Here is a 24,307-nt window from a genome sequence, read left to right on the forward strand (position 1 = left end):
TTTGCTTTCAATGTATTTTTCTGATAGGGTCTACTTGCATGGTATTTTGAGAGCCTCTTACCTTTGAAGTTGGGGGTTTTTGGGTTTTTGGGATAAAAGGGAAGTACCACTAAGTCAAGTAAGTGTTCATCATAAAAGTAAGTTTCAGCTGGGCGCCGATGGCTTAGGCCTGTAATCCTAGCTACTCAGGAGGCTGAGATCTGAGGATCATGGTTCAAAGCCAGCCTGGGCAGGAAAGTCCATGGGACTCCTATCTCCAATAAAACGCCAGAAAAACCGGAAGTGGCACTGTGGTTCAAGTGGTAGAGCGCTAGCCATGAGCTGAAGAGCTGAGGGACAGCGCCCAGGCTCTGACTTCAGGCCCCATGACCAGACCCAAAAATAAAAAATAAATAAAAATAAATAATATAGAGAAAATGGATTTGTTTTTTTCTTTTGTACTTAAAAAAGTTCTCTAGTACAATGGTATCTTTTTTTTGGGGGGGGGTGTCTCAGCTCTTCAGCTTAAGGCTAGCGCTCTAACATTTGAGCCACAGTGCCCCTTCCGGCTTTTTTCTTTTTGCTTATGTGGTGCTGAGGAATCGAACCCAGGGCCTGATGCATGCAAGGCAAGCACTCTACCACTGAGCCATCTTCCCAGCCCTACAATGGTATCTTGAATAGATTTCTACTAAGCTTTCTTGAAGAGAAATGTTTTTCCTGATACAAGCAAATAGGCTTCAGAATTATTAATCACATTAACTGGAGATAAGAGTGATTAACTGGAGATAAGAGTCTCACAGAGTTTGCTGCCCAGGCAGGCTTTAAACAGTGATCCTCAGATCTCAGCCTCTGCAGTAGCTAAGATTATAGTTATTAGCCACCAATGCCTAGCAATTTTCTTTTAAATTTGTAAGTCTAATTCTTTTTATTTTTTTTTTGGGTCCAGTTGTGGGGCCTGAACTCTGGGTCTGGGCGCTGCCCCTCAGCTCTTCAGCTCAAGGCTAGCGCTCTACCACTGGAACCACAGTGCCACTTCCAGCTTTTTTTTTCTTTTTGCTTATGTGGTGCTGAGGAATCAAACCCAGGGCCTCATGCATGCAAGGCAAGCACTCTACCACTGAGCCACCTTCCCAACCCCAAGTCTAATTCTTACTGAACCCTCTAATGTAGTTTACATCCATTTAGCCGGCATGCAAGATGGTTTGTACCGACTATAAATTCTTCAAGCAATATGAATCCATTGTGAAGAAAGGCATCTTAGAGTTCTTTTAGACAATAAATTTGTGTGTATGTGTGGTACTGGGAGGTACACCAGGCCTCATGCATGCTAAGTGAGGCCTCTAATACTGAGTTCCACCTCTACCCCTATGTAATAAGACTTATTTTTACTATTATTATTTTTGTTGTTGGTTGTGGGGCCTGAACTCTGGGCCTGGGTGCCGTCCCTCAGCTCTTCAGCTAAAGGCTAGCAATCTACCACTTGAGTCACAGTGCCACTTACAACTTTTTCTGCTTGTGTGGTGCTGAGGAATCAAACCCAGGGTCTCATGCATGCAAAGCAAGCACTCTACCACTGAGCCACCTTCCCAGTCTGTAAGATTCACGTTAAAAGATCTGTTTAATGAAGTTTATAAAACAAGGTTTACATAGGAGTTCCTACTCTGATTCTCATTATCTAATAAGTTATATAACATTTCACTGCTGATAAAAAATAATATTCACAAGTAGAATTCATGCATGGTCGGTGTTTTATTTTTTGAAAGATGGTTTTAATGCATAACACTTGGTCAAATTGAGAAGCAAAGTTTAAAATAGACAGTTTTATAAGGATAAGTTATAACACGGATAATGACTGTATACTTAAGAAATCTTGATCTTAGAGCTTATGATGCACCCCAATGGCAGTAGCACCCAGGTTTTCCAAAGAGCCAGTCATCATTTTTCTCTTGTCTGCATTGACTTCTTCTCATTAGCTGCCTTCTGCTTTTGCTGCATGATCTCAGAGTCCCTAGAATGGTGAAAAGGCTTTAAGAATAACTAATTTTCATTCTCATTTGTTCTCTCTCCATAACCCATTCACTGCATTAAAAAAATAATATGAAAGACGATATAAACACTCAAGTGTCAGCTTTTATGAATGGAGGCAGAATGGAAAAGTTTTGATGTCTATCTGATGATAACCCTACTATTATCATGACCTTTCAAAATTGCAGGAAAGCATATTAAACTTGTTCTGAAGAATAGGTGTGTGTGTGTGTGTGTGTGTGTGTGTGTGCGCGCGCGCGCGCGCACGTGCGCGCACGCACACGTGCGTGCCTGATACCAGGCAGCTAAATGTAGAAATAATGGCAATTATACTAGGTTGTTAACAGGTTTAATTTATTTTCCTGAAGGATGATTTTTTTTTTGGTCGGTCATGGGGCTTGAACTCTGGGACTGGGCTCTGTCCCTCAGCTCTTCAGCTCAAGGCAAGCGCTCTACCATTTGAGCCATAGCACCATTTTCTGAAGGAGGATTTTAAGAACTCTCCTTGGATCATGCCTGTAATGTAGCTATTCAGGAGGTTGAGACATGGGGGGACTGAAGTGCAAAGCAAGTTGGGATAGAAAAGTATGTGTGTAGCCAGGTGCTGGTGGCTCACGCCTGTAATCCTAGCTACTCAGGAGGCTGAGATCTGAGGATCACGGTTCAAAGCCAGCCCGGGCAGGAGAGACTGTGAGACTCCTATCTCCAATAAACCACCAGAAAACCAGAAGTGGCGCTGTAGCTCAAGTGGTAGAGCACTCTCCTTGAGCTGAAGAGCTGAGGGACAGTGCCCAGGCCCAGAGTTCAAGCCCCACGACAGACAAAAAAAAAAAAAGGAAAAGTATGTGTGAGCCAGGTGCTGGTGGCTCATGCCTATAATCCTAGCTACTCAGGAGACTGAGATATGAGGGACCCAGCTCAAAGCCAGCACATGCAGGAAAGCCTGTGAGACTTTTATCTTCAATTAGCCACCAAAAAACTGGAAATAGAGCAGTGGTTCAAAGTGGTAGAGAGCTATCTTTGAGCAAAAGAGCTCAGAGACAGCACCCAGGCCCTGAGTTCACATGTCTGACAAGAAAAAAAAAAAAAAAAAGCAAAAGAAAAGGAAAGACTCCATCTCCAATTAACCAGGAAAACAGACTGGAGGCATGGTTCAATTAGTAGAGCCCCAGCTCTGAGCAAGAAAGTTGAGCAAGGCCCTAAGGCCAGGAGTTCCAGGCCCATTACTAGCACATGACACATGTACACAAATAATAATAATTAAAAAAAGAAAGCAGGCAATGAGAGCCCACACCTATAATCCTCAGGAGGCTGAGATGTGAGGCTCTCAACAGTCAGCCCAGTCAGGAAAGTTCATTAGACTCTTATCTCCAATTAACCACTAAAAGGCCAGAAGTGGTGCTATGGCTCAAGTGGTAGAGTGGTAATCTTGAACACAACAGCTTAGAGACAGCTCCAGCGCCCAGGCCCTGAGTTCAAGCCCCAGGACTGGCACCAAAAAAAAAAAGGAAAAAAGACAAAAGAAAAAGAAAAAAGATATACTGGAAAAGAATAGTGATTGTTACTTTTCTGTTTAGAGATGGTCTATGTTGTACTTGCTGTAAAACCTTAGTAATATTACTTAAGAACTACAAACTGAGTGTGAAGCCAGCACTGGGGTGGTGGCTGAAGCACAAAGATCCCAAATTCAAGACCAGTCTGGAATACTACACAGCAAAACCTTATCTCAAACAAAAGTAGTCTTACTTTCCTAATTCATACACTGGAGCAAATACCATTTTTCAAGAGATAATACATACAGAATGTCTAACAAAGACCTTTATAAGATTTGTATATTCAGTATACAATGGCTATTTCTGAACCAAGAGGATAGCTGGAAGTATTGCTGGGCCACTGATGTATACTATTTTTACACATTATTATTAGTAGTAGTAGTAGTAGTAGTAGTAGTACTCTGATCAGTCATGAGGCTTGAACTCTGGGCCTGGGCACTGTCCCTCAGCTCTTCAGCTCAAAGCGAGCGCTCTACCACTTGAGCTACAGCACCACTTCTGGTTTTCTGGTGGTTTATTGGAGATAGGAGTCTCACAGTCTCTCCTGCCTGGGCTGGCTTTGAACCGCGATCCTCAGATCTCAGCCTCCTGAGTAGCTAGGATTACAGGCGTGAGCCACCAGCGCCCGGCGTATACTATTATTTTTATCTATACTATTAATACAGACATTTCAAGCAAAGCTCATCACAAATAATAACTGTCATTGAAAGTATACATTATTAGTTCGGGTCTTTTTTTCTTTGCTTTGCTTTGCTATTTTTTCTTTCTTTTTTTTTTCCAGCTGTACTGGAGTTTGAGCTTAGAACCTCCTGCTTCTAGGCAGGGTTCTATCACTTGTATTATACCTAGGTCATACACTGCCCCAGGTATGCTTCCTTTGTAGCTGAGATGACAAGAGTGTACTACTCGGCCTTTTTTTTTTTTTTTTTTGGGGGGGGGGTGTCAGTCATGGGGCTTGAACTCAGGGCCTGGGTGCTATCCCCGAGCTACTTCTGCTCAAGGCAAGCATTCTACCACTTGAGCCACAGCACCATCTCTGGCTTTTTCTGTTTATATGGTACTGAGGAATTGAACCCAGGACTTCATGCATGCTAGGCAAGCAGTCTACCACTAAGCCACATTCCCAGTCCCAAGAGCCTCACATTCTTTAGTCTATTTTGGAAATGTGCTCTACCCCTTGAGTTAAACCTCCACCTCTGACTTTTTGCTAGCTAATCAGAGAATCTTGAGGACTTTTCTGTCAGGGCTGGTTTCACACCAGGGCTTAAAAATGCTTTTTAGGCTAGGGTTGTGACTCAAGTGATAGAGCACTAGTCTAGAAAGCCTTAAAGCACTGAGCTCAAACTATAACACTACTAAAAATAAAATGGTTTTCATTTTCCAAAATTTGGTTTTAATCAAAGTTTCTTTTAGTACACTCACCTTTGCTTTCTCTGAGAAGTAGTCAAGCTATCCTCTTTTCTTTTTCCTTTGCTTATTTCCTGGGTTTTTTTCATATTTTTCTGGCGGGCAAGCTCTCGTTGATTTCCACCTATAAAAATAAAGAGATAAGCTTTTTCCTCCATTCTCAAAATAGAAACAATACCCTTAAAGGGTCCCCTAATTTAGACATATGCAAAGCTTTTCTTTTAATAAAGAAACAAATCAAGTATTGCACAGAAGGTGCAGATCTGAAGGTGAGGGAGCTTAAAGGTAAACATGGACTTAAAGAGTATTTCCAAGTCTGGCACCAGTGGCTCACGCCTGTAATCCTAGCTACTCAGGAGGCTGAGATCTGAGGATCCTGGTTCAAAGCCAGCTCGGGCAGCAAAGTTTGTGAAACTCTTATCTCCAATTAACCACCAGGAAACCAGAAGTGGTGCTGTGGCTTAAGTGGTAGAGTGTTCTCTTTGAGCTGAAAAGCTAAGGGACAGCGCCCAGTCCCAGAGTTCAAGCCCCACAAGCACCAAAAAAAAAAAAAAGAAAAGAGAGAAGGAGATCCCCTAAAAAAAAGAATATTTCCATATCAGTCTTGGTGTTTAGTAGTTATAAATGCGAGGTCTTCTATTAATTAATTATTCCTTTGTCGGTTGTGAGTCTTGAACTCAGGACCTGGGCACTGTTCCTGAGCCTCTTTGTGCTTAAGGCTAGCCCTCTATCACTTGAGCCACAGCACTACTTCTGTTTTTTGAGGAGTTAGTTGGAGATACGAGTCTCAGGAGACATCCAGGCTGGTTTTAAACCGTGATCCTCCGATCTAATTATTATTCTCTAATTATACTCAGATCTAAGTATTATTATTTTTGTGCCAGTCCTGGGGCTTAAATTCAGGGCCTGGGTACTGTCCTTGAGCTTTTTTGCACAAGCCTAGTACTCTACCACTTGAGCCACAGCTCCACTTCAGTTTTCCGTGTAATTAACGGAAGATATTAGTCTCATGGACTCTGCTGTCCAGGCCGGCTTTGAATCTTGATCCTCAGATCTCAACCTCTTGAGTAGCTAGGATTACAGGCGTGAGCCACTACTAGATCTTTCGAAACAGTCATTCCAATGGTGTATTCTCGCCGGCCAGCAAAACAAAATAAGTTCTGGCTTCTAAGCAATGCCTGGGAAAGAACAAGGCAGATACGAGTCACCGGTTGGTTCAGTTCAGCTAGCAAATGCAGATGCTCCGAAAACACCACCTGGGAGCGAGCGCCAAACAAAAGAAGTAGGGAGAGAACCCTCGGCGGCCTCCCACTCCTCCCCGGGCCCTCCGTCTTCAGGTGCCGGCGCGGGGCCGCGCCCACACCGCGACCCTTCCCCGGCGGCGGGCTCCCCCAGCCACCCGGGGGGGGTGCTCTGCCTGGGGGGCAGGGCCCGTCCCAGCCCGGGCCAACTGCCCCGCCCTCGGCCGACAGAAGCCGGGGTCCCCGCGCCGGCGGACCCTAGCGGGCTCCCGCGATCGGCTCCCGCACCCCGCCGAGCCGTGCCAGCGCCCGGGCTGAGCCGGGTGGAGACCGCCACCCTTGGCTGTGGGACGGTTCCCACAGCGTCCCCTAGAGCCTCCGGAACACTCACGGGCCATGCCGACCACCCGACGGAGCTTGACGGAGAGCCACTCGGAGAAGCAACGGCTGCCTCGGAAGGCTGGACTGCGGTCGCCCGGGGATCTGCCAGGTTGAGCCCGCGAGGGGCCTCCGGCGGGCGGCGCCTCCGCCCGGTCAGCTTCGCGGCCCCGCCCACGGGCCTGACAACAGCGGCGGCGTGGCCGGCGAGCCTGAGCGCATGCGCGTCCCCGGGGGGCGGGGCGGACGCAGGGCCGGGGGAGTCGGCCACGCCCTCTCGCGCTGAGGCGCGCGCTTGGTTCGGAGAAAGCGTGTCGCGCGTGTGCAGGCGGCGCGGGCGGGTGTGGGTTTTCCTCAGTGCTCCTCTTGCACCGGCGCCGGCCGGACCGACAGCTTTCAGTGCCAACCGACAGTAAACACTACCTAATTTTTGCACGGTGGACCTAAGCCCCGGCTCATCATCTGCTTGCGGCGGCGAGGCGGACCGGGGAGACTCGGGCGGCCGGCCGAGCGCGCGCAGTGCTGGGTGGCGCACTCACCCGGCTTTGAGGTTGGCCTGTGTGGTGTGAAGCGCCGAATGCAGCCGGGCGCCGTGCCTCACGCCTGCCATCCTAGCTACTCAGGAGGCTGAGAGCTGAGGTTCGCGGCTCAAAGCCAGCCCCGGCAGGAAAGGCCCTGAGACTCTCCAATGAACCACCAGGAACCCGGAAGTGGTGCTGTGGCTCAAAGTAGTGGAGACCCATGACCTATAAAACAAAGCAACACCAACCAAAGGCAGGAATCCGAAGTACCAGAATTTAAGCAGTATGGGACCTCCTGCCATGAAGTCCGTATTAGTAGAGGGCTAGAGACCTGTCTCACTGGTTTTGTTTTTTTATTTGGAGGGGCCTGATACTCTGCCAGACTTTTCTGCATCTAGCTGTCACTGTACCCTTTGAGCCATGTCTCCACTTCTGGCTTTGTTGGTTAATTAAAGATACACTTTCCTGCCTGGCCTGGTTTTGAACCTCCATTCTCAGATCTCTGCTTCCTGAGATATCAGCACCCCTTTGCCTGGTGCTTTTTCAAGAAGTATTTCTTGTGGGATAGTTAATTATTTTTGTTGGTTGTGGGGCTTGAACTCAAGTGACTGGGCACTGTCCCCGGGCTCTTCTGCTCAAATAAAGTGCTCTACTACTTTGAGCCACAGCTCCACCTTCGGTCTTTTGGTGGTTAATAGGAGATAAGAGTCTCCCTTCCAAGCTGGGCGCCGGTGGCTCACGCCTGTAATCCTAGCTACTCAGGAGGCTGAGATCTGAGGATCGCGGTTCAAAGCCAGTCCGGGCAGGAAAGACCGTGAGACTCTTATCTCCAATAAACCACTAGAAAACTGGAAGTGGCACTGTGGTTCAAGTGGTAGAGTGCTCGCCTTGAGCTGAAGAGCTGAGGGATAGCGCCCAGGCCCAGAGTTCAAGCCCCATGACCGACAAAAAAAAAAAAAAAAGAGTCTCCCTTCCAACTTTACTGCTCGGGCTGATTTGGAGCCGCAATCCTCAGATTTCACCCTCCTGAGTAGCAAGGATTACAGGCATGAGCTACCGGTACCCTTCAGAGTATTTAAAAAGATACAAAAGTACTGGTGATGGGTGATCTGGATGAATGCTTGACTGACATCATAGAGTTCCAGGCTAGCAAGGAGGCCACTTTCCCTCCCAAAAAAGTATAAATGTGCCGGGCGCTGGTGGCTCACGCCTGTAATCCTAGCTACTCAGGAGGCTGAGATCTGAGGATCGCAGTTCAAAGCCAGCCCGGGCAGGAGAGACCCTGAGACTCTTATCTCCAATAAACCACCAGAAAACCGGAAATGGCGCTGCAGCTCAAGTGGTAGAGTGCTCGCCTTGAGCTGAAGAGCTGAAGGTCAGCGCCCAGGCCCAGAGTTCAAGCCCCACGACCAACAAAAAAAAAGTAAATAAAATAAAATTGCCTATTTTTAGAAAAGGTAGAAGAATTTGGCTCTGGATGTAAGGTGTTCCGGTTGGAAGTCCAACTCTATAAATTAGCTGCTGTGTGAGCGTAGAGATATTATTTCACTATGCTAAAAGCTTCCTGAGCTAGGGGCTGGTGGTTTGTACCTATAATCCTGCCTAGTCAGGAGGCTGAGAGCTGAGTATTGTGGTTCAAAGCCAGCCTGGGCAGGAAAGTGTGTCAGACTCTCCCTCTCCCCCAAGTCATGGGGCTTGAACTCTGGGCCTGGGTGCTGTCCCTCAGCTCTTCAGCTCAAGGCTAGCACTCTACCACTTGAGCCACAGCACCACTTTTGGCTGAGGAATGGTGCTGAGGAATGGAACCCAGGGTCCCATGCATGCAAGGCAAGCACTCTACCACTGATTCACCTTCCCAGACCAGTGTCATACTCTTATTTCTAACTAAACAGCAGAAAGCTGGAAGTAGAGCTGTAGTTCAAATGTTAGAGTTTTAGCTTTGAGCACAAAAACTCAGGGACAAAAAAGTTAAAGCTCCAGGATCACCCCCCCCCCAAAAAAAAAGCTTTCTGCTTGTCTGGGAGCCAGTGGCTCATATCTGTAATTTTAGTTACTTAGGCATCTATAAGGACCCAGTTTTGAAGCTAACTGTAGCAGACAAGTCCAGTTAACCAGCAGAAAGCTGGAAATGGAGGTGTGGCTCAAGTGGTAGAGCACCATCCTTAAGCAGAAAACAGCCAGGCAAGAGCTCTACTGAGGTCTGAATTCAAGCCCCAGTTCTAGCACACACATAAAATAGCTTCCTGCTCATGAATGGTAGCTCTTAATATGTTAAGCTAATATAGTTATTACTCTTACCTGGTTTCCCATTCCTATGCCCCTCCTCTTTCTTCAATACTATTTAGAGATCAGATATCTGTTTCTCCTTAATGAACCTGTTTCAGTTTTTTGGATGGTGTTGGTACTGGTACTTGAACTCAGGGCCTGGGTGCTCTCCCTTAGTTTTTTCACTCAAGGATAAGGTCCCATCACTTGAGCCATAGCTCCACTAGCTTTTTGCTGGTTAATTAGAGATAAGAAAGCCAGCACCAGTGGCTCACACCTGTAATCCTAGCTACTCAGGAGGCTGAGATCTGAGGATCAAGATTCAAAGCCAGCCCCAGCAGGAAAGTCTGTGAGACTCTTATCTCCAATAAGCCACTCAGAAAACTGGAAATGGTGCTGTGGCTCAAGTGGTAGAGCACTAGCCTTGAGCTGAAGAGCTGAGGGACAGCTCCCAGGCCCAGAGTTCAAGTCCCACAACTGACAAAAAAAAATAGAGATAAAAGTCTCACAAACTTGCTTGTCTGGGCTCGCTTTTTTTTTTTTTTTTTTTTGGGTCCGGTTGTGGGGCCTGAACTCTGGGCCTGGGTGCTGTCCCTCAGCTCTTCAGCTCAAGGCTAGCACTCTACCACTTGAGCCATAGTGCCACTTCCGGCTTTTTTCTTTTTGCTTATGTGGTGCTGGGGAATTGAACCCAGGGCCTCAAGCATTGCAAGGCAAGTGCTCTACCACTGAGCCACCTTCCCAGCCCCTTCTGGGCTCGCTTTGAACCATGACTCTCAGATCTCAGCCCAGTACTGCCACAAAAACTAAAACTAAAACTAACCAAACAGTCATACTGTCCATAGTTGCATTGTCCTGGCAGTTGCTCCAAGATTTCCTGAGACATCTTTAGCAGGGTGTTCTTTTTTTTTTTTTGTCGGTCGTGGGACTTGAACTCTGGGCCTGGGCGCTGTCCCTCAGCTCTTCAGCTCAAGGCAAGCACTCTACCACTTGAGCTACAGCGCCACTTCTGGTTTTCTGGTGGTTTATTGGAGATAGGAGTCTTACGGTCTCTCCTGCCTGGGCTGGCTTTGAACCGCGATCCTCAGATCTCAGCCTCCTGAGTAGCTAGGATTACAGGCGTGAGCCACCAGCGCCCAGCTTAGGGTGTTCTTTTTATGTTCTTTCTTTTTTCCTTCCTTCCATAGCCTTCTCTTTCTCAATGCACTCAGGGGATTTTTCATGTACTAAGCACTGAGTTATACCCTGACACTTGAACTTTGAATATATCTAGGTTTTTTTTTTTTCCTCTCCAGAGTATTAAAGAGGGCACACAGAACCCATAGACCTACATCTTCTTTTTCCTTTTCTCTCTTCCTTCAATTTTGTTCTCCTACTATTGAGGACTTTCCCTTTCTCCTTCTACATAATCCACTTCTCCATTCAGTCCAGAACTTTATTCCTTTCATGATTTGCTATTAATTTGGCAGGGTGTGTGTGTGCCTATGCCAATATTGGAGCTTCAACTCAGGACCTGGGTGCTGTCCCTGATCTTTTTTTGTTCAAGGCTAGCACTTGACCATTTGAGTCACAACTCCGCTTCTGGCTTTTGGGTGGTTAATTGGAGATAAAGATCTCACAGACGCCAGGCGGTGTAATCCTAGCTACTCAGGAGGCTGAGATCTGAGGATCGCGTTTCAAAACCAGCCCGGGCAAGAAAGACTGTGAGATTCCTATCTCCAATAAACCACCAGAAAACTGGAAATGGTGCTGTAGCTCAAGTGGTAGAGCCCTCGCTGTGAGCTGAAGAGCTGAGAGACAGCATTCAGGCCCAGAGTTCAAATCCCATGACTGACAAAAAAAAAAAAAAAAGATCTCACAGACTTTTTGCCCCAGCTGGCTTTGAACCTTGATCCTTACTTCTCAGTCTCCAGAGTAGCTAGGATTATAGGCATTAGCCATCAGTGCCTGGCTGGGAGTATATTTATTTATTTATTTACTTTTTTTTTTTGTTGGTCCTGGGTCCTGAACTCTGGGCCTGGGCACTGTCCCTCAGCTCTTTAGCTCGGCTAGCGCTTTACCACTTGAGTCATAGCACCATTTCTGGCTTTTTCTGCTTATGTGGTGCTGAGGAATAGAACCCAGGGACTCATGCATGCAAGGCAAGCACTCTACCACTGAGCCAACTTCCCAGTCCCTATTTATTTATTTATTTAATTTTATTTTATTTGAGAACATACTGTACAGAGGGGTTACAATTACATGGGCAGGATAATATTTATTTTTTGTTGGTTGTGGGGCCTGGGTGTTGTCCCTGAGCTCTTCAGCTCAAGGCTAGCACTCTACCACTTGAGCCACAGCACCACTTCCAGTTTTCTGGTGGTTTATTAGAGATAAGAGTCTCATGGAGGGGCTGGGAAGGTGGCTCAGTGGTAGAGTGCTTGCCTTGCATGCATGAGGCCCTGGGTTGGATTCCTCAGTACCACATAAGCAGGAAAAAAAAACCTGAAGTGGCGCTGTGGCTCTAGCGGTAGAGTGCCAGCCTTGAGCTGAAGAGCACAGGGACAGGGTCCAAGCCCAGAGTTCAAGTCCCAGTATCGGTACAAAAATACTTGTAGTTTATGATTTTTGCATGGACAATACTTCACATTAAAAAATACACAAGGTTATACAGTAAATATTTTTCCTGGCTGTGTTTTGTAGTTTATTGTCCCAGGAGAGACCATTCTCAATTTCTTCCCATCACAAATTCTAATTGTGTTCTACTTAGCATGTATAGAATTTCTAAGTTCTGACACAGGTAAGCAAGCACTGCTCTTACACTTTTTTTTTTGATTTTTGTTTTTTGCCAGACCTGAGGCCTGAACTCTGGGCCTGGGCGCTGTCCCTGAGCTCTTCAGCTCAAGGCTAGCACTCTACCATTTGTGAGCCACATTACCACTTCCGGCTTTTTTTTTTCCCTGCTTATGTGGTGCTGAGGAATCGAACCCAGGGCCTCATGCATGCAAGGCAAGCGCTCTACCACTGAGCCACCCTCCCAGCCCTATGTGGTACTGAGGAATTGAACCCAGGGCCTCATGCATGCAAGGCAAACACTCTACCACTCAGCCACCTTCCCAGCTCCTGGGCCGGCGATTTTAAGCAGTTTCTCTCAGGTGTGAGTCACGGTGTGTGCGCAGCTCAGTGTGTAGAATGCAGTCTGCATGGGGGACACCCTGCGTTCGATCCTCTAATACCGATTAAATAAGTTTAAGGCACTGCGTCCTTTCCTTGCAGCCACTACTAAGCACAGGTAGAGAAGGAAGAGCTCAGGCCTTTGCGCCTCAACTTCCGTTTTACAGGTAACCTAAGCGAGGCGCTTGCGGTTACCATGGCTCCCGGCGCCGTGAGTCTGACGTAAGCGCCGGGCGCCGAGTGATTACGCGTCGGTTCCTGCGCCCTCTACGGGCCGGGATCCGGGTGGAGGGAGAAATTTAGGCATTAGTGTGGCAGGGTCATGAAGAAGAGGCGGCGGCGGGAGAAAGGAGGAGGCGGTAGGGGCGCGAAACTGCGGTAGCGGCCCGCTGGGTGCGTTCCGGCTTTGTGGGGAGGGCGGAGGTCCTCACGCGGTTTCCGGCCGTGCTTGGGGCTCTGGGCTGGGCGCGGCGGTGAAGCCGCGTCCCGGGCCCCCCTGGCTCCGCCATGTTCCGCAGGGCACGCCTAAGCGTGAAGCCGAATGTCAGGCCCGGTGTCGGCGCCCGGGGTTCCACGGCTCCCCAGCCCCAGCGTGGACGGGAGTCTCCCAGGCCACCGGAGCCTGCAGCCGAGTTCGCCCCAAAGACTGCGGAGTCTGCACATGTGCCGGCGGTGGCTTCCGGGGGATCGGAGCCCCAGGAAAAGGCTCCCGTGAGCAGGTGAGCGCTTGCGTGGGGAGTTTGAAGCTGAACACATGGACTTTATTATGGGAGTAGTCCTTCCCCTTGCACTGTCAGCCTTTCCTTTGAGTCTGATGAAACAACTCCCAACTGCAGTTTGTCTCTTCTCCGTGTAGCTGCTATGAATTTTGTCTGGAGGGAATCAGCCATAATAATCTTGAAGACAAGAACAGCCAAGTTATTTGAGAAATTTAATTTACCTTGGGTACTTTGTATGAGAAGTAGCTTTGTTTAAGACAATTAATTTTAGTAAGAGAGTAGTAGTTTCCCTTCTTCCTTTGCTTTTCGGTGCTGGGGAATCAAACTTAAGAGAGTCTCATGAATGCTAAGCAAGCGCTTTGCCGCGGAGCTATATCCCTAGCGTCGCTTTGGTGCTGCTGACTTATGTCAGTGGAAAGGAGAGTCAGGCTGCTTGCACTGGTTTGAAGTAGGCTACTCTAAGATCATGTTTCCTGGACCAAGAAGTATGGACTTAGTACTACATTTGGAGTCAATGTTTTTATATTTATAATATTATTTATATTTATCATCTCGAACTAGACCTTTTTTTTTTTGTCGGTCGTGGGGCTTGAACTCTGGGCCTGGGCGCTGTCCCTCAGCTCTTCAGCTCAAGGCGAGCGCTCTACCACTTGAGCTACAGCGCCGCTTCCGGTTTTCTGGTGGTTTATTGGAGATAGGAGTCTCACGGTCTCTCCTGCCCGGGCTGGCTTTGAACCGCGATCCTCAGATCTCAGCCTCCTGAGTAGCTAGGATTACAGGCTTGAGCCACCAGCGCCCGGCTTAGACCTTTTTTTTTTTTTTGCCAGTCATGGGGCTTGAACTGAGGGCCTGGGCACTGTCCTTAACCTTCTTTTGGCTCAACCACTTGAGCCACAGTGCTGCATCTGGCTTTTTCTGTTTATGTGGCATTGAGGAATCAAACCCGGGGCTACATGCATCGTAGGCAAGCAGTCTACCACTGAGCCACATTCCCAGCCCCAAATGAAGTAGATTTTTTGAAAGAATTTACTCTTTCCTTAAATAAGGATAATATTACCTTCTTTGAAGCTGCATTGTGGAATTTAGAGATGACTTACATAAACTGTTTTATGCCAGACAGGGACAAATATTTGACTCCTAAAAGTTGTTCGTTGGAAAAAATAGAGATGACACTGCAGAACAATTAAGTTTAAGACATTCCAAGTTAATAAGATAGTTTCCTTTTGTGCTATATATAGGAGAAAGCCAGTAAACAACCAGTCCTGGTGACAGGTTGTATAAGTTGTTTACTTTTTATTTTATGTTTTGCCAGTCCTCAGGGCCTGAGCACTGTCAACAGCTTCTTTTTTGCTCATGGTGAGCACTGCCACTAAAGCCTCAGCACCACTTCCGGCTTTTTCTGTTTATTGATCGTGAGAATTGAACCCAGGGCTTCCTGCATGCTAGGCAAGCAAGCACCCTACCGCTAAGCCACATTTCCAGCCCTAGTTATTTGTCACAAAAGATTGAAAAGTTTTTGATGGGCTGGGAAGGTGGCTTAGTGGTAGAGCACTTGCTTTGCATGTATGAGGCCCTGTGTTCGATTCCTCAGCACCACATAAGCAAAAAAAAAAAAAAAAAAGCCGGAAGTGGCGCTGTGGCTCAAGTGGTAGAGCGCTGACCTTGAGCTGAAGAGCTGAGGGACAGAGCCCAGGCCCAGCGCCCAGGCCCGGACCCCCTCAAAAAAAACACAACTTTTTTTCTTTTTTTTGGGTGGGGTCCGGTCATGGGGCCTGAACTCTGGGCCTGGGTGCTGTCCCTCAGCTCTTCAGCTCAAGACCAGCGCTCTACCACTTGAGCCACAGCGCCACTTCCGGCTTTTTTTCTTTTTTGCTTATGTGGTGCTGAGGAATGGAACCCAGGGCCTCAGGCATGCAAGGCAAGCGCTCTACTACTGAGCCACCTTCCCAGCCCCAAGAAAAAAAGTTTTTGAGGAAGTCGGGCACTGGTGGCTCACGCCTGTAATCCTAGCTACTCAGGAGGCTGAGATCTGAGGATCGTGGTTCAAAGCCAGCCCGGGCAGGAGAGACCGTGAGACTCCTATCTCCAATAAACCACCAGAAAACCGGAAGTGGCGCTGTAGCTCAAGTGGTAGAGCGCTGGCCTTGAGCTGAAGAGCTGAGGGACAGCGCCCAGGCCCAGAGTTCAAGCCCCACGACCGACAAAAAAAAAAAAAAAAAAAAAGTTTTTGAGGAGGGGAAGGGAGTATAATTTCCCCGTTGGTGTGAACTGGTGCTGGGAATAATTTTACTTTTTTATCTCAGTGGTGCTCAGTAAATTTCCAAGTTTTCGATGAACCAGTTTCAGAATTTTGACTCAAAATGAAGGGGCCTAATTGGTTACTGTTAATAAAGTTCTTAGCCAGGTGCTAGTGACTCATGCCTGTAATCCTATCTACTTAGGAGACTGAGATCTGAGGATCACAGTTTGAAGTCCATCCAGGCAAAAAAGTTCCTGTGGGACTCTTATCTCCAATTAACCACTAAAAAACTGGAAGTGGTGCTATGCCTCAAAGTAGTAGTGTGCTTGTCTTGAGCTAAGAGCTAAAAGATAGCACCCAGGCCTTGAATTCAAGCCCGACAACCAACAAAAAAACCCCCACAAAACTTCTTAGAGGAGGGGCTGGGAAGGTGGCTCAGTGGTAGAGCACTTGCCTTGCATGCCTGAGGCCCTGGGTTCGATTCCTCAGCACCACATAAGCAAAAAGAAAAAAGCCGGAAGTGGCGCTGTGGCTCAAGTGGTAGAGTGCTAGCTTTGAGCTGAAGAGCTGAGGGACAGCACCCAGGCCCAGAGTTCAGGCCCCACAACTGGACCCCCCCCCAAAAAAAAAACAACAAAAAAACTTCTTAGAGGTTTTGTTAATAGGCATAAATTTGTACTTGGTAATTTAATAAATTGACCAGAAACTAGTCTTGAGAGATTATGCTCTAGAATATTTGTTTTCCTCTCTCTTTTTTATCTATTTCTTTTTTTTGGTAAATCTTTGTTAGTTGTAAAAACCAATAGTGTGGGGGGCTGGGAAGGTGGCTCAGTGGTAGAGCACTTGCCTTGCATACCTGAGGCCCTGGGTTCAATTCCTCAGCACCACATAAGCAAAAAGAAAAAAGCCGGAAGTGGCGCTGTGGCTCCAGTTAGGTAGAGCGTTAGCCTTGAGCTGAAGAGCTGAGGGACAGCGCCCAGACCCAGAGTTCAGGCCCCATGACCGGACCCCCCCCCAAAAAAAAAAAAAACAACAATAGTGTGGGCTGGGAAGGTGGCTCAGTGTAGAGCGCTTGCCTTGCATGCATGAGGCCCTGGGTTCGATTCCTCAGCACCACATAAGCAAAAAGAAAAAAGCCGGAAGTGGTGCTGGGGCTCAAGTTAGGTAGAGCGCTAGCCTTGAGCTGAAGAGCTGAGGGACAGTGCCCAAGCCGAATTCAGGCCCCACGATCAGACCCCAACCCCCCCCCCCCCCCCAACCAAAAAACAAACCAATAGTGCGTATGTTCTGTCTTTATGCATTTAATATATGGAACAAAATGCAAAAGGTTTATGTATCACATTGTTACAAGGACTAACATGGGGGTAGGGGGCTTTCAGCTGAGGATGAAACACTATATATCCTAGATAAACATTGTACCATTGGTCTGTCTCCAGCTCTGAGAAAAGAGTTTAAACTGAAGCTAGTTGCTTCACACCTGTAATTCTAGCTACTTAGAAGGCTGAGACTTGGAGGATAGAGGTTTGAATTCAGCTTGGTTGGAAGTCATCTAATTAACTAGTAGAGTGCAAGACAAGGGGAATGGTTGCTCATGTGGTAGAGCACCAGCTGTGAAAGTTGAGTAAGAACTTAGGTCCTGAGTTCAAGCCCCAGTACCTCACCATAAATGAATGAATGAATGAATGAATGAATGAATGAATGGGAGACTTTCTGGTTATTCAGTAGGTTAATGTATTTTCCATTTTTATACAAAATAACTGAAATTTGAGGAAAATAGATTTAAATTCTTTTTTTTTTTTTTTAATATAATTTTATTGGGGCTGGGAAGGTGGCTCAGTAATAGAGTGCTTGCCTCGTATGCATAAGGCCCTGGGTTCAATTATTTTTTTGGGTCTGGTCATGGGGCCTGAACTCTGGGCCTGTGCATTATCCGTCAGCTCTTCAGCTCAAGGCTAATGCTCCACCACTTGAGCCACACTGCCACTTCTAGCTTTCTTCTTTTTTGCTTATGTGGTGCTGAGTAGTCGAACCCAGGGCCTCATGCATGCAAGGCAAGTGCTCTACCACTGAGCCACCTTCCCAGCCCAGTTCTTTAGTACCACATAAGCAGAAAAAGCCAGAAGTGGTGATATGGCTCTAGTGGTAGAGCGCTAGCCTTGAGCTGAAGAGCTGAGGGGCAGCTCCCAGGCCCCACGACTGACCAAAAAAAAAAAAAAGTATATATTATATATTTATATGATTTTTGTTATTACTAAGATGTTGTACAGTGGGGTTACCATTTCATAAGTTAGGTAATGAGTTCTTTTTTTGGTCAATCGTGGGCGCTGTTCCTGACCTCTTTTGCTCGACTAGTTCTCTACCACTTTGAGCTACTGGGCAACTTTTGTTTTTTTTGGTGGTTAACTGGAGATAAATCTTACACACTTTTCTTTTTTTCTTTTTTTTGTCGGTCATGGGGCTTGAACTCTTGGCCTGGGCGCTGTCCCTGCGCTCTTCAGCTCAAGACAGCACTCTACCGCTGAGTCACAGCACCACTTCCGGTTTTCTAGTGGTTAATCGGAGATAAGAGTCTCTTACTTTTGTGCCCGAGCTAGCTTTGAACCGTGATCCTCAGTTCTCAGTCTCTGTAGCTAGGATTACAGGCACACTTTTCTGCAAAGGATGGCCTTGAATTTGATCCTCATATCTCAGCCTCCTCCAGAATAGCTAGGATTATAGTTGTGAGCTACTAGTTTCTGGCTATTTTTTTTTTTTTTTTTTTGACAGTGTCACCTCTTCCTTTGTTTTCCCCAGTTTCCTCCTCCAGCCCATGCAGATAAGTTACATAGTTCATTTTTTACATAGTGTATACTGAATACAGATTTATAATCTTATAATACCCTTTTTAAACATTAAAACATTTTAATTGATACATAATTATGCATGAAGTACAGTGTGATATTTTAATATAAGTATACGTTATATAATGATCAGTTCTGGGTAATTAATACATTAATTGATACATTTTTCACCTCAAAAGTTTCTTTTTTTTTTTTGCCAGTCCTGGGGCTTGAACTCAGGGCCTGGACACTGTCCTTGAACTACGTTTGCTCAAGGCTAGCACTCTACCACTTGAGCCTCAGGCACAATTTCCAGCTTTTCTGTTTATGTGGTACTGAGGAAATTGATCCCAGGACTTCATGTATGCTAGGCAAGCACTCTACCACTAAGCCACATTCCCAGCCCAAAAGTCACTTTTTTAAGTACAATTCTTTTTTCTATCCTTTCTTTTTTAGTACTAGGGATTGAATCCAGGATGTTGCACTTGCTAGGCAAGTGCTTGCCAGTGAGCTACATCCTAGCCCATCTGTCATTTCTTTTTTTTTTTTGGGGGTCCGGTCATGGGGTCTGAACTCTGGGCCTGGGCGCTGTCCCTCAGCTCTTCAGCTCACGGCTAGTGCTCCACCACTTGAGCCACAGCACCACTTCTGGCTTTTTTTCTTTTTGCATATGTGGTGCTGAGGAATCAAACCCAGGGCCTCATGAATGCAAGGCAAGCATTCTACCACTGAGCCACTTTCCCAGCCCTGTCATTTCTTTTTTTTTTTTTTGGTTGGTCGTGGGGCTTGAACTCTGGGCCTGGGCGCTGTCCCTCAGCTCTTCAGCTCAAGGTGAGCCCTCTACCACTTGAGCTACAGCGCCACTTCCGGTTTTCTGGTGGTTTATTGGAGATAGGAGTCTCATGGTCTCTCTTGCCCGGGCTGGCTTTGAACTGCGATCCTCAGATCTCAGCCTCCTGAGTAGCTAGGATTACAGGCGTGAGCCACCAACGCCCGGCTCCTGTCATTTCTTTATGTTGGGAAAATCCCCTTTTTTTTCTTCTTATCTTTTTTTTTTTTTTTTTGTCGGTTGTGGGGCTTGAACTCTGGGCCTGGGAGCTGTCCCTCAGCTCTTAAGCTCAAGGCTAGAGCTCTACCACTTGAGCTACAACGCCACTTCCGGTTTTCTGGTGGTTTCTTGGAGATAAGAATTTCACGGACTTTCCTGCCCGGGTTGGCTTTGAGCTGGGATTCTCAGATCTCAGCCTCCTGAGTAGCTAGGATTACAGGCTTGAGCCACCGGTGCCCAGCTCTCTTCTTATCTTTTTTTATCTTTCCTTGGTGACAGTTCTGGGGCCTGAACTCAGGGCCTGGGCACTGTTCCTGAGCTTCTTTTGTTCAAGGTTAGTCTTCTACCACTTGAGCCACAGCTCCACTTCCAGCTTTCTTTCTGGTAGTTTGTTGGAGATGACAGTTTCAGGACTTTCTTGCCTGGGCTGGATTTGAACCATGATCTTCAAATCTCAGCCTTCTAAGTAGCTATGATTACAGGCATGAGCTACCTTCACTTGGTTTGAGAATTCCAGTTGCAACATTATTTCCCGTTTTGAATTCATATTCTTGTCTTGAGTTAATTTGTTTTTAAGTCAGTGGTGTGTTGTCTATGTGAATAGATTGTGTGTGTGTGTGTGTGTGTGTGTGTGTGTGTGTATATGTGAGTACTCTAGTTAAGCTTTTTGGGTCATTTCCTCTGTGTGTGTGTGTGTGTGTGTGTGTGTGTGTGTGTGAGAGAGAGAGAGAGAGAGAGAGAAAGAGAGACAGCCAGCCAGCCAGACATAGAGAGTAAAAGAGAGAGAGAGAGAGATATGAGAGAGAATATAGACTCTTTTTGGTGTGTGTCAGTACTGGGGCTTGAACTCAGGGTTAGTAGCCTGGTGTTTTCTGCTTCTGTTCCTGCCAGCTGGAACTCTATCACTTGAGACTGCCTCCAAGCTGTCTTTATGCTGGTTAATTTAAGATGAGGATTTCAAAGATTTGTCAGCTTGGGCTGATCTTGAACCAATATCCTCAGATCTGGGCATCTTGAGTGGCTAAGAGTGTTGAGTCACCAGTCACAGGTATTTGGCTAGTTGTTCTTTTTTTTTTTTTTTTTGAGTCCGGTCGTGGGGTCTGAACTCTGGGCCTGGGCACTGTCCCTCATCCCTCAGCTCTTCAGCTCAAGGCTAGAGATAAGAGTCTCACACTTTCCTGCCCGGGCTGGCTTTGAACCGTGATCCTAGATCTCAGCCTCCTGAGTAGCTAGGATTATAGGTGTGAGTCACTGGCACCCAAGGAGGAAATTGAGATTTTTATTTTTTTATTTTTTGGGTCCGGTCATGGGGCCTGAACTCTGGGCTTGGGCACTGTCCCTCAGCTCTTCAGCTGAAGGCTAGCGCTCTACCACTTGAACCACAGTTCCACTTCTGGCTTTTTTTTTCTTTTTGCTTATATGGTGCTGAGGAATGCAAGGCAAGCGCTCTACCACTGAGCCACCTTCCCAGCCGAAATTGAGATTCTTAATTCCAAGTAACCACCAGAAAACCAGAAGTAGTGCTGTAGCTCAGAATGGTAGAGCAGTAGCCTTGAGCTGAATCGCTGAGGGACAGTGTTCAGGCCCAGGCCCAGAGGTCAGTCCTCATGATAGACAGACAAAACAAAACAAAACAGTTTTAAAGAAGACAGGGTTTGGTGGCTCACACTTGTAATCCTAACTCCACAGGAGGCTGAGCTATGAGGATTGCTATTTGAAGCCAGCTTGGGCAGGAAAGTCTCTTGAGACTTATCTCCGGTTAACCAGCAAAAGAAAAAGTTGGAAGTGAAGCTGTAGCTCAAATGGTTGAGTGCTATACACAGTGCCCAGGCCCTGCGTTCAAGCCCCCGAACTAGCAGAAAAGCTAAGCACCTGTGACTCATGCCTGTAATCCTAGCTACTCAGGACGGCTGAGCTGAGGATCTTGGTTCAAAGCCATTCTAGGCAGGAAAGTCCATGAGACTCCTGTCTCTTAGCTATCAGAAAACTAGAAGTGGAGCTATGACTCAAAGTGGTAAGAGGGCTAGCCTTGAGTAGAAAAAGCTTAGGACAGTGCCCAAGCCCTGAGTTCAAGCCCTGCAACTGACAGATGCAGGGTGTGGAGAGTGAGGTAGTTGGGAGGATGGGGAAGGGGGAGGGTGAAGAAAACAGGGCTGGATGTTTATGTTTACGCCTGTAACCCTAGCTATTCAGGAAGCTGAGATCTGAGGAACATGGTGTAAAGCCATACTGAGCAGGAAAGTTTTTTGTTGTTGTTGTTGTTGTGTGGCTTGAACTCTGTCTGGGTCTGGGTGCTGTCCCTCAGCTCTATTTTTTTTTTTTGTCGGATGTGGGGCTTGAAATCTGGGCCTGGGCACTGTCCCTCAGCTCTTCAGCTCAAGGTGAGCACTTTACCACTTGAGCCATAGCACCACTTATGATTTTCTCAGTGGCTTATTGGAGATAAGAGTCTCATGGACTTTCCTGCCCGGGCAGGCTTTGAACCATGATCCTCAGATCTCAGCCTCCTGAGCAGCTAGAATTACAGGCGTGAGCCACTGGAGTCCAGCTTCACTGGTTTTTTTTTTTTAGCATGAGAATTTACTGTTTTGAATTTTTACCAAGCTAGATTTTAAAATTAACACATAGAAAAGAAGAGTCATGGGGGCTGGGAAGGTGGCTCAGTGGTAGAGTGCTTGCCTAGCATGCATGAGGCCCTTGGTTCGATTCCTCAGCACCAGACAAACAGAAAAAGCCAGAAGTGGTGCTGTGGCTCAAGTGGTAGGGTGCTGGCCTTGAGCTGAAGAGCTGAGGGACAGCGCCCAGGCCCAGAGTTCAGGCCCCACACCTGACCCCCCTCTCCCCGCCCAAAAAAAAGGAGGGCTGGGAAGGTGGCTCAGTGGTAGAGCGCTTGCCTTGCATGCATGAGGCCCTGGGTCTGATTCCTCAGCACCACATAAGCAGGAAAAAAAAAAGCCAGAAGTGGTGCTGTGGCTCAAGTGGTAGAGCGCTAGCGTTGAGCTGAAGAGCTGAGGGACAGCGCCCAGGCCCAGAGTTCAGGCCCCACAACCGGACCCCCCCCCCAAAAAAAAAAAAAAAAAAAAAAGGAGTCATGGTGCCTTTTTTTCCTTTTAATTTCAACAGGGATGAAAACACTGGTGGTGAACATAAGGTTGAAGAATCCACTAATGTGTCCACTACTGCTTCACAGAGAAGAAAACGAGTATCAAGTACTTCTAGTCTAGGGAAACCAAGTGTCAGTGTTCCTTCACAGTCTCATCCCTTATCTACAGTTAATCAAGACACTTCACAGCCAAACCCCATTACAACAAGAGAGAAGCAGCCATGTTCAGACAGATACCGAATATATAAAGCCCAGAAACTGAGGGAGATGTTAAAGGAAGAGCTCAGAAAAGAGAAGGTAAGTGAGTAAAATCGTAATTTTGATGTTGCCTGTTAGATTTCTGTTTTTTAGGTTAGTATGGCATACTTTGGAAAAAGAAGTAGGCATCTGTATTAGGGTAGCAAAGCCAAATCATATCTCTTACGTTATTAAAATTTCTCCTGTTAGTATAATTGTTGAAAAAAACAATGGACCTCATCAAGTATTTTTTTCTTTTTTCTTTCTTTCTTTTTTTTTTTATTGGTCATGGGGCTTGAATGACTAACGCTCTACCACTTGAGCCACACAGCACCACTTCTGGTTTTCTGGTGGTTTATTGGAGCTAAGAGTCTCTGGGAATTTCCTGCCTGGGCTGACTTTGAACTGAGATCCTCAGATATCAGCTTCCTGAGTAGCTAGGATTACAGGCATGAGCCTGTAATTGTTTCCTTTTTTTTTTTTTGGGTCCGGTCGTGGGGCCTGAATTCTGGGCCTGGGCGCTGTCCCTCAGCTCTTCAGCTCAAGGCTAGTGCTCTACCACTTGAGCCACAGTGCCACTTCTGCTTTTTTTCTTTTTGCTTATGTGGTGCTGGGGAATCGAACCCAGGGCCTCAGGCATGCAAGGCAAGCGCTCTACCACTGAGCCACCTTCCCAGCCCTAATTGTTTACTTTTATGCTTTGTGTGTGTGCCAGTACTGGGGCTTGAACTCAGAGTTTGGATACTGTCTTTTAGCTTTTGTGCTCAAAGCTAAGCCACTTGAACCTCAGTTCTACTTTCTGGCTTTTTGCTGGTTAATTGGAGATAAGAGTATCATGGCCCTTTTTGTCTAGGCTAGCTTCAAATTGTGGTCCTCAGATCTCAGCCTCCTGAGTGGCTAGGGTTAAAGTTGTGAGGCACTGGTGCCTGGCTTTCTTGTACATTTATGAATTAGTACTGGCTTCCACTATGAGAGAGAACATGTCCTTTGTTTTCCTGGACCTGAATTACTTCATATACCATAATTTTTTCCAGGTCTTTCCATTTCTTTGCAAATGATGTAATATTCTTTCTAATGAATGAGAAAAAATCCATTGTGTGTGTGTGTGTGTATGTGTATGTATATATGTGCGTGCACTCGCATGAACAAGTGCGCTAATCCTGGGGCTTGAATTCATGTCTTGGGTACTGTTCCTGAGCTTTTTCTTGTTCATGGCTAACACTCTACCATTTGAGCCACAGCTCTACTTTCAGCTTTTTAGTAATTGAAGAGAAGAGTCTCATGGACTTTACTGTCCAGGCTAGCTTCAAACCATGATCCTCAGATCAAAGCCTTCTGAGTAGCCAGGATTATAGTTGTGGGCCACCAGCTCTACTACTACTACTACTACTACTACTACTACTACTACTACTACTACTATTTCTTCTTCTTCTTCTTCTTCTTCTTCCTCTTCTTCCTCTTCTTCCTTCCTCCTTCTTCCTCCTTCCTTCTTCCTTCTTCCTCTTCTCTTCTTCCTCCTCTTCCTCCTCCCTCCTTCTTCCTCCCTCCTTCCCTCCCTTCCTCCCCTCCTCCTCCTCCTCCTCTTCTTCCTCTTCTTCCTCCTCCTTCTTCCTCCTC

General features: G+C 46.8%; 2 protein-coding genes across 2 annotated transcripts in view; one reads left to right on the forward strand and one right to left on the reverse strand.

The window, feature by feature from the left end:
- Nucleotides 1-1,712: 1,712 nt before the first annotated feature.
- Nucleotides 1,713-6,769, reverse strand: LOC122117219 (small EDRK-rich factor 1). Its single transcript, XM_042690917.1, has 3 exons — nt 6,600-6,769; nt 4,983-5,091; nt 1,713-1,990 (listed from the first exon to the last, which is right to left on the reverse strand). Exons 1-3 carry the CDS (start codon nt 6,604-6,606, stop codon nt 1,918-1,920), a joined length of 189 nt encoding a protein of 62 aa, XP_042546851.1. The 5' UTR covers nt 6,607-6,769; the 3' UTR covers nt 1,713-1,917.
- A 6,079-nt stretch (nt 6,770-12,848) lies between these two features.
- Nucleotides 12,849-24,307, forward strand: part of Bdp1 (B double prime 1, subunit of RNA polymerase III transcription initiation factor IIIB) — a 108,807-nt gene continuing 97,348 nt past the window's right edge. The window contains 2 exon segments of the mRNA XM_042690896.1: nt 12,849-13,244; nt 22,474-22,750. Of these exon segments, the coding sequence (XP_042546830.1) occupies nt 13,033-13,244; nt 22,474-22,750 (489 nt within the window). The 5' untranslated portion in view covers nt 12,849-13,032.

Source organism: Dipodomys spectabilis, unplaced genomic scaffold (genome assembly GCF_019054845.1).
Source record: "Dipodomys spectabilis isolate Male_0828 unplaced genomic scaffold, ASM1905484v1 ptg000140l, whole genome shotgun sequence".
NCBI classification, from domain to species: domain Eukaryota; kingdom Metazoa; phylum Chordata; class Mammalia; order Rodentia; family Heteromyidae; genus Dipodomys; species Dipodomys spectabilis.

Bases quoted from the DNA above. Each gene is read 5' to 3' on its own strand.
- LOC122117219 (XM_042690917.1), bottom strand. The intron at 1,991-4,982 runs GTGAGTGTACTA...TCACCATTCTAG, and splicing joins ACTTCTCAGAGAAAGCAAAG to GGACTCTGAGATCATGCAGC.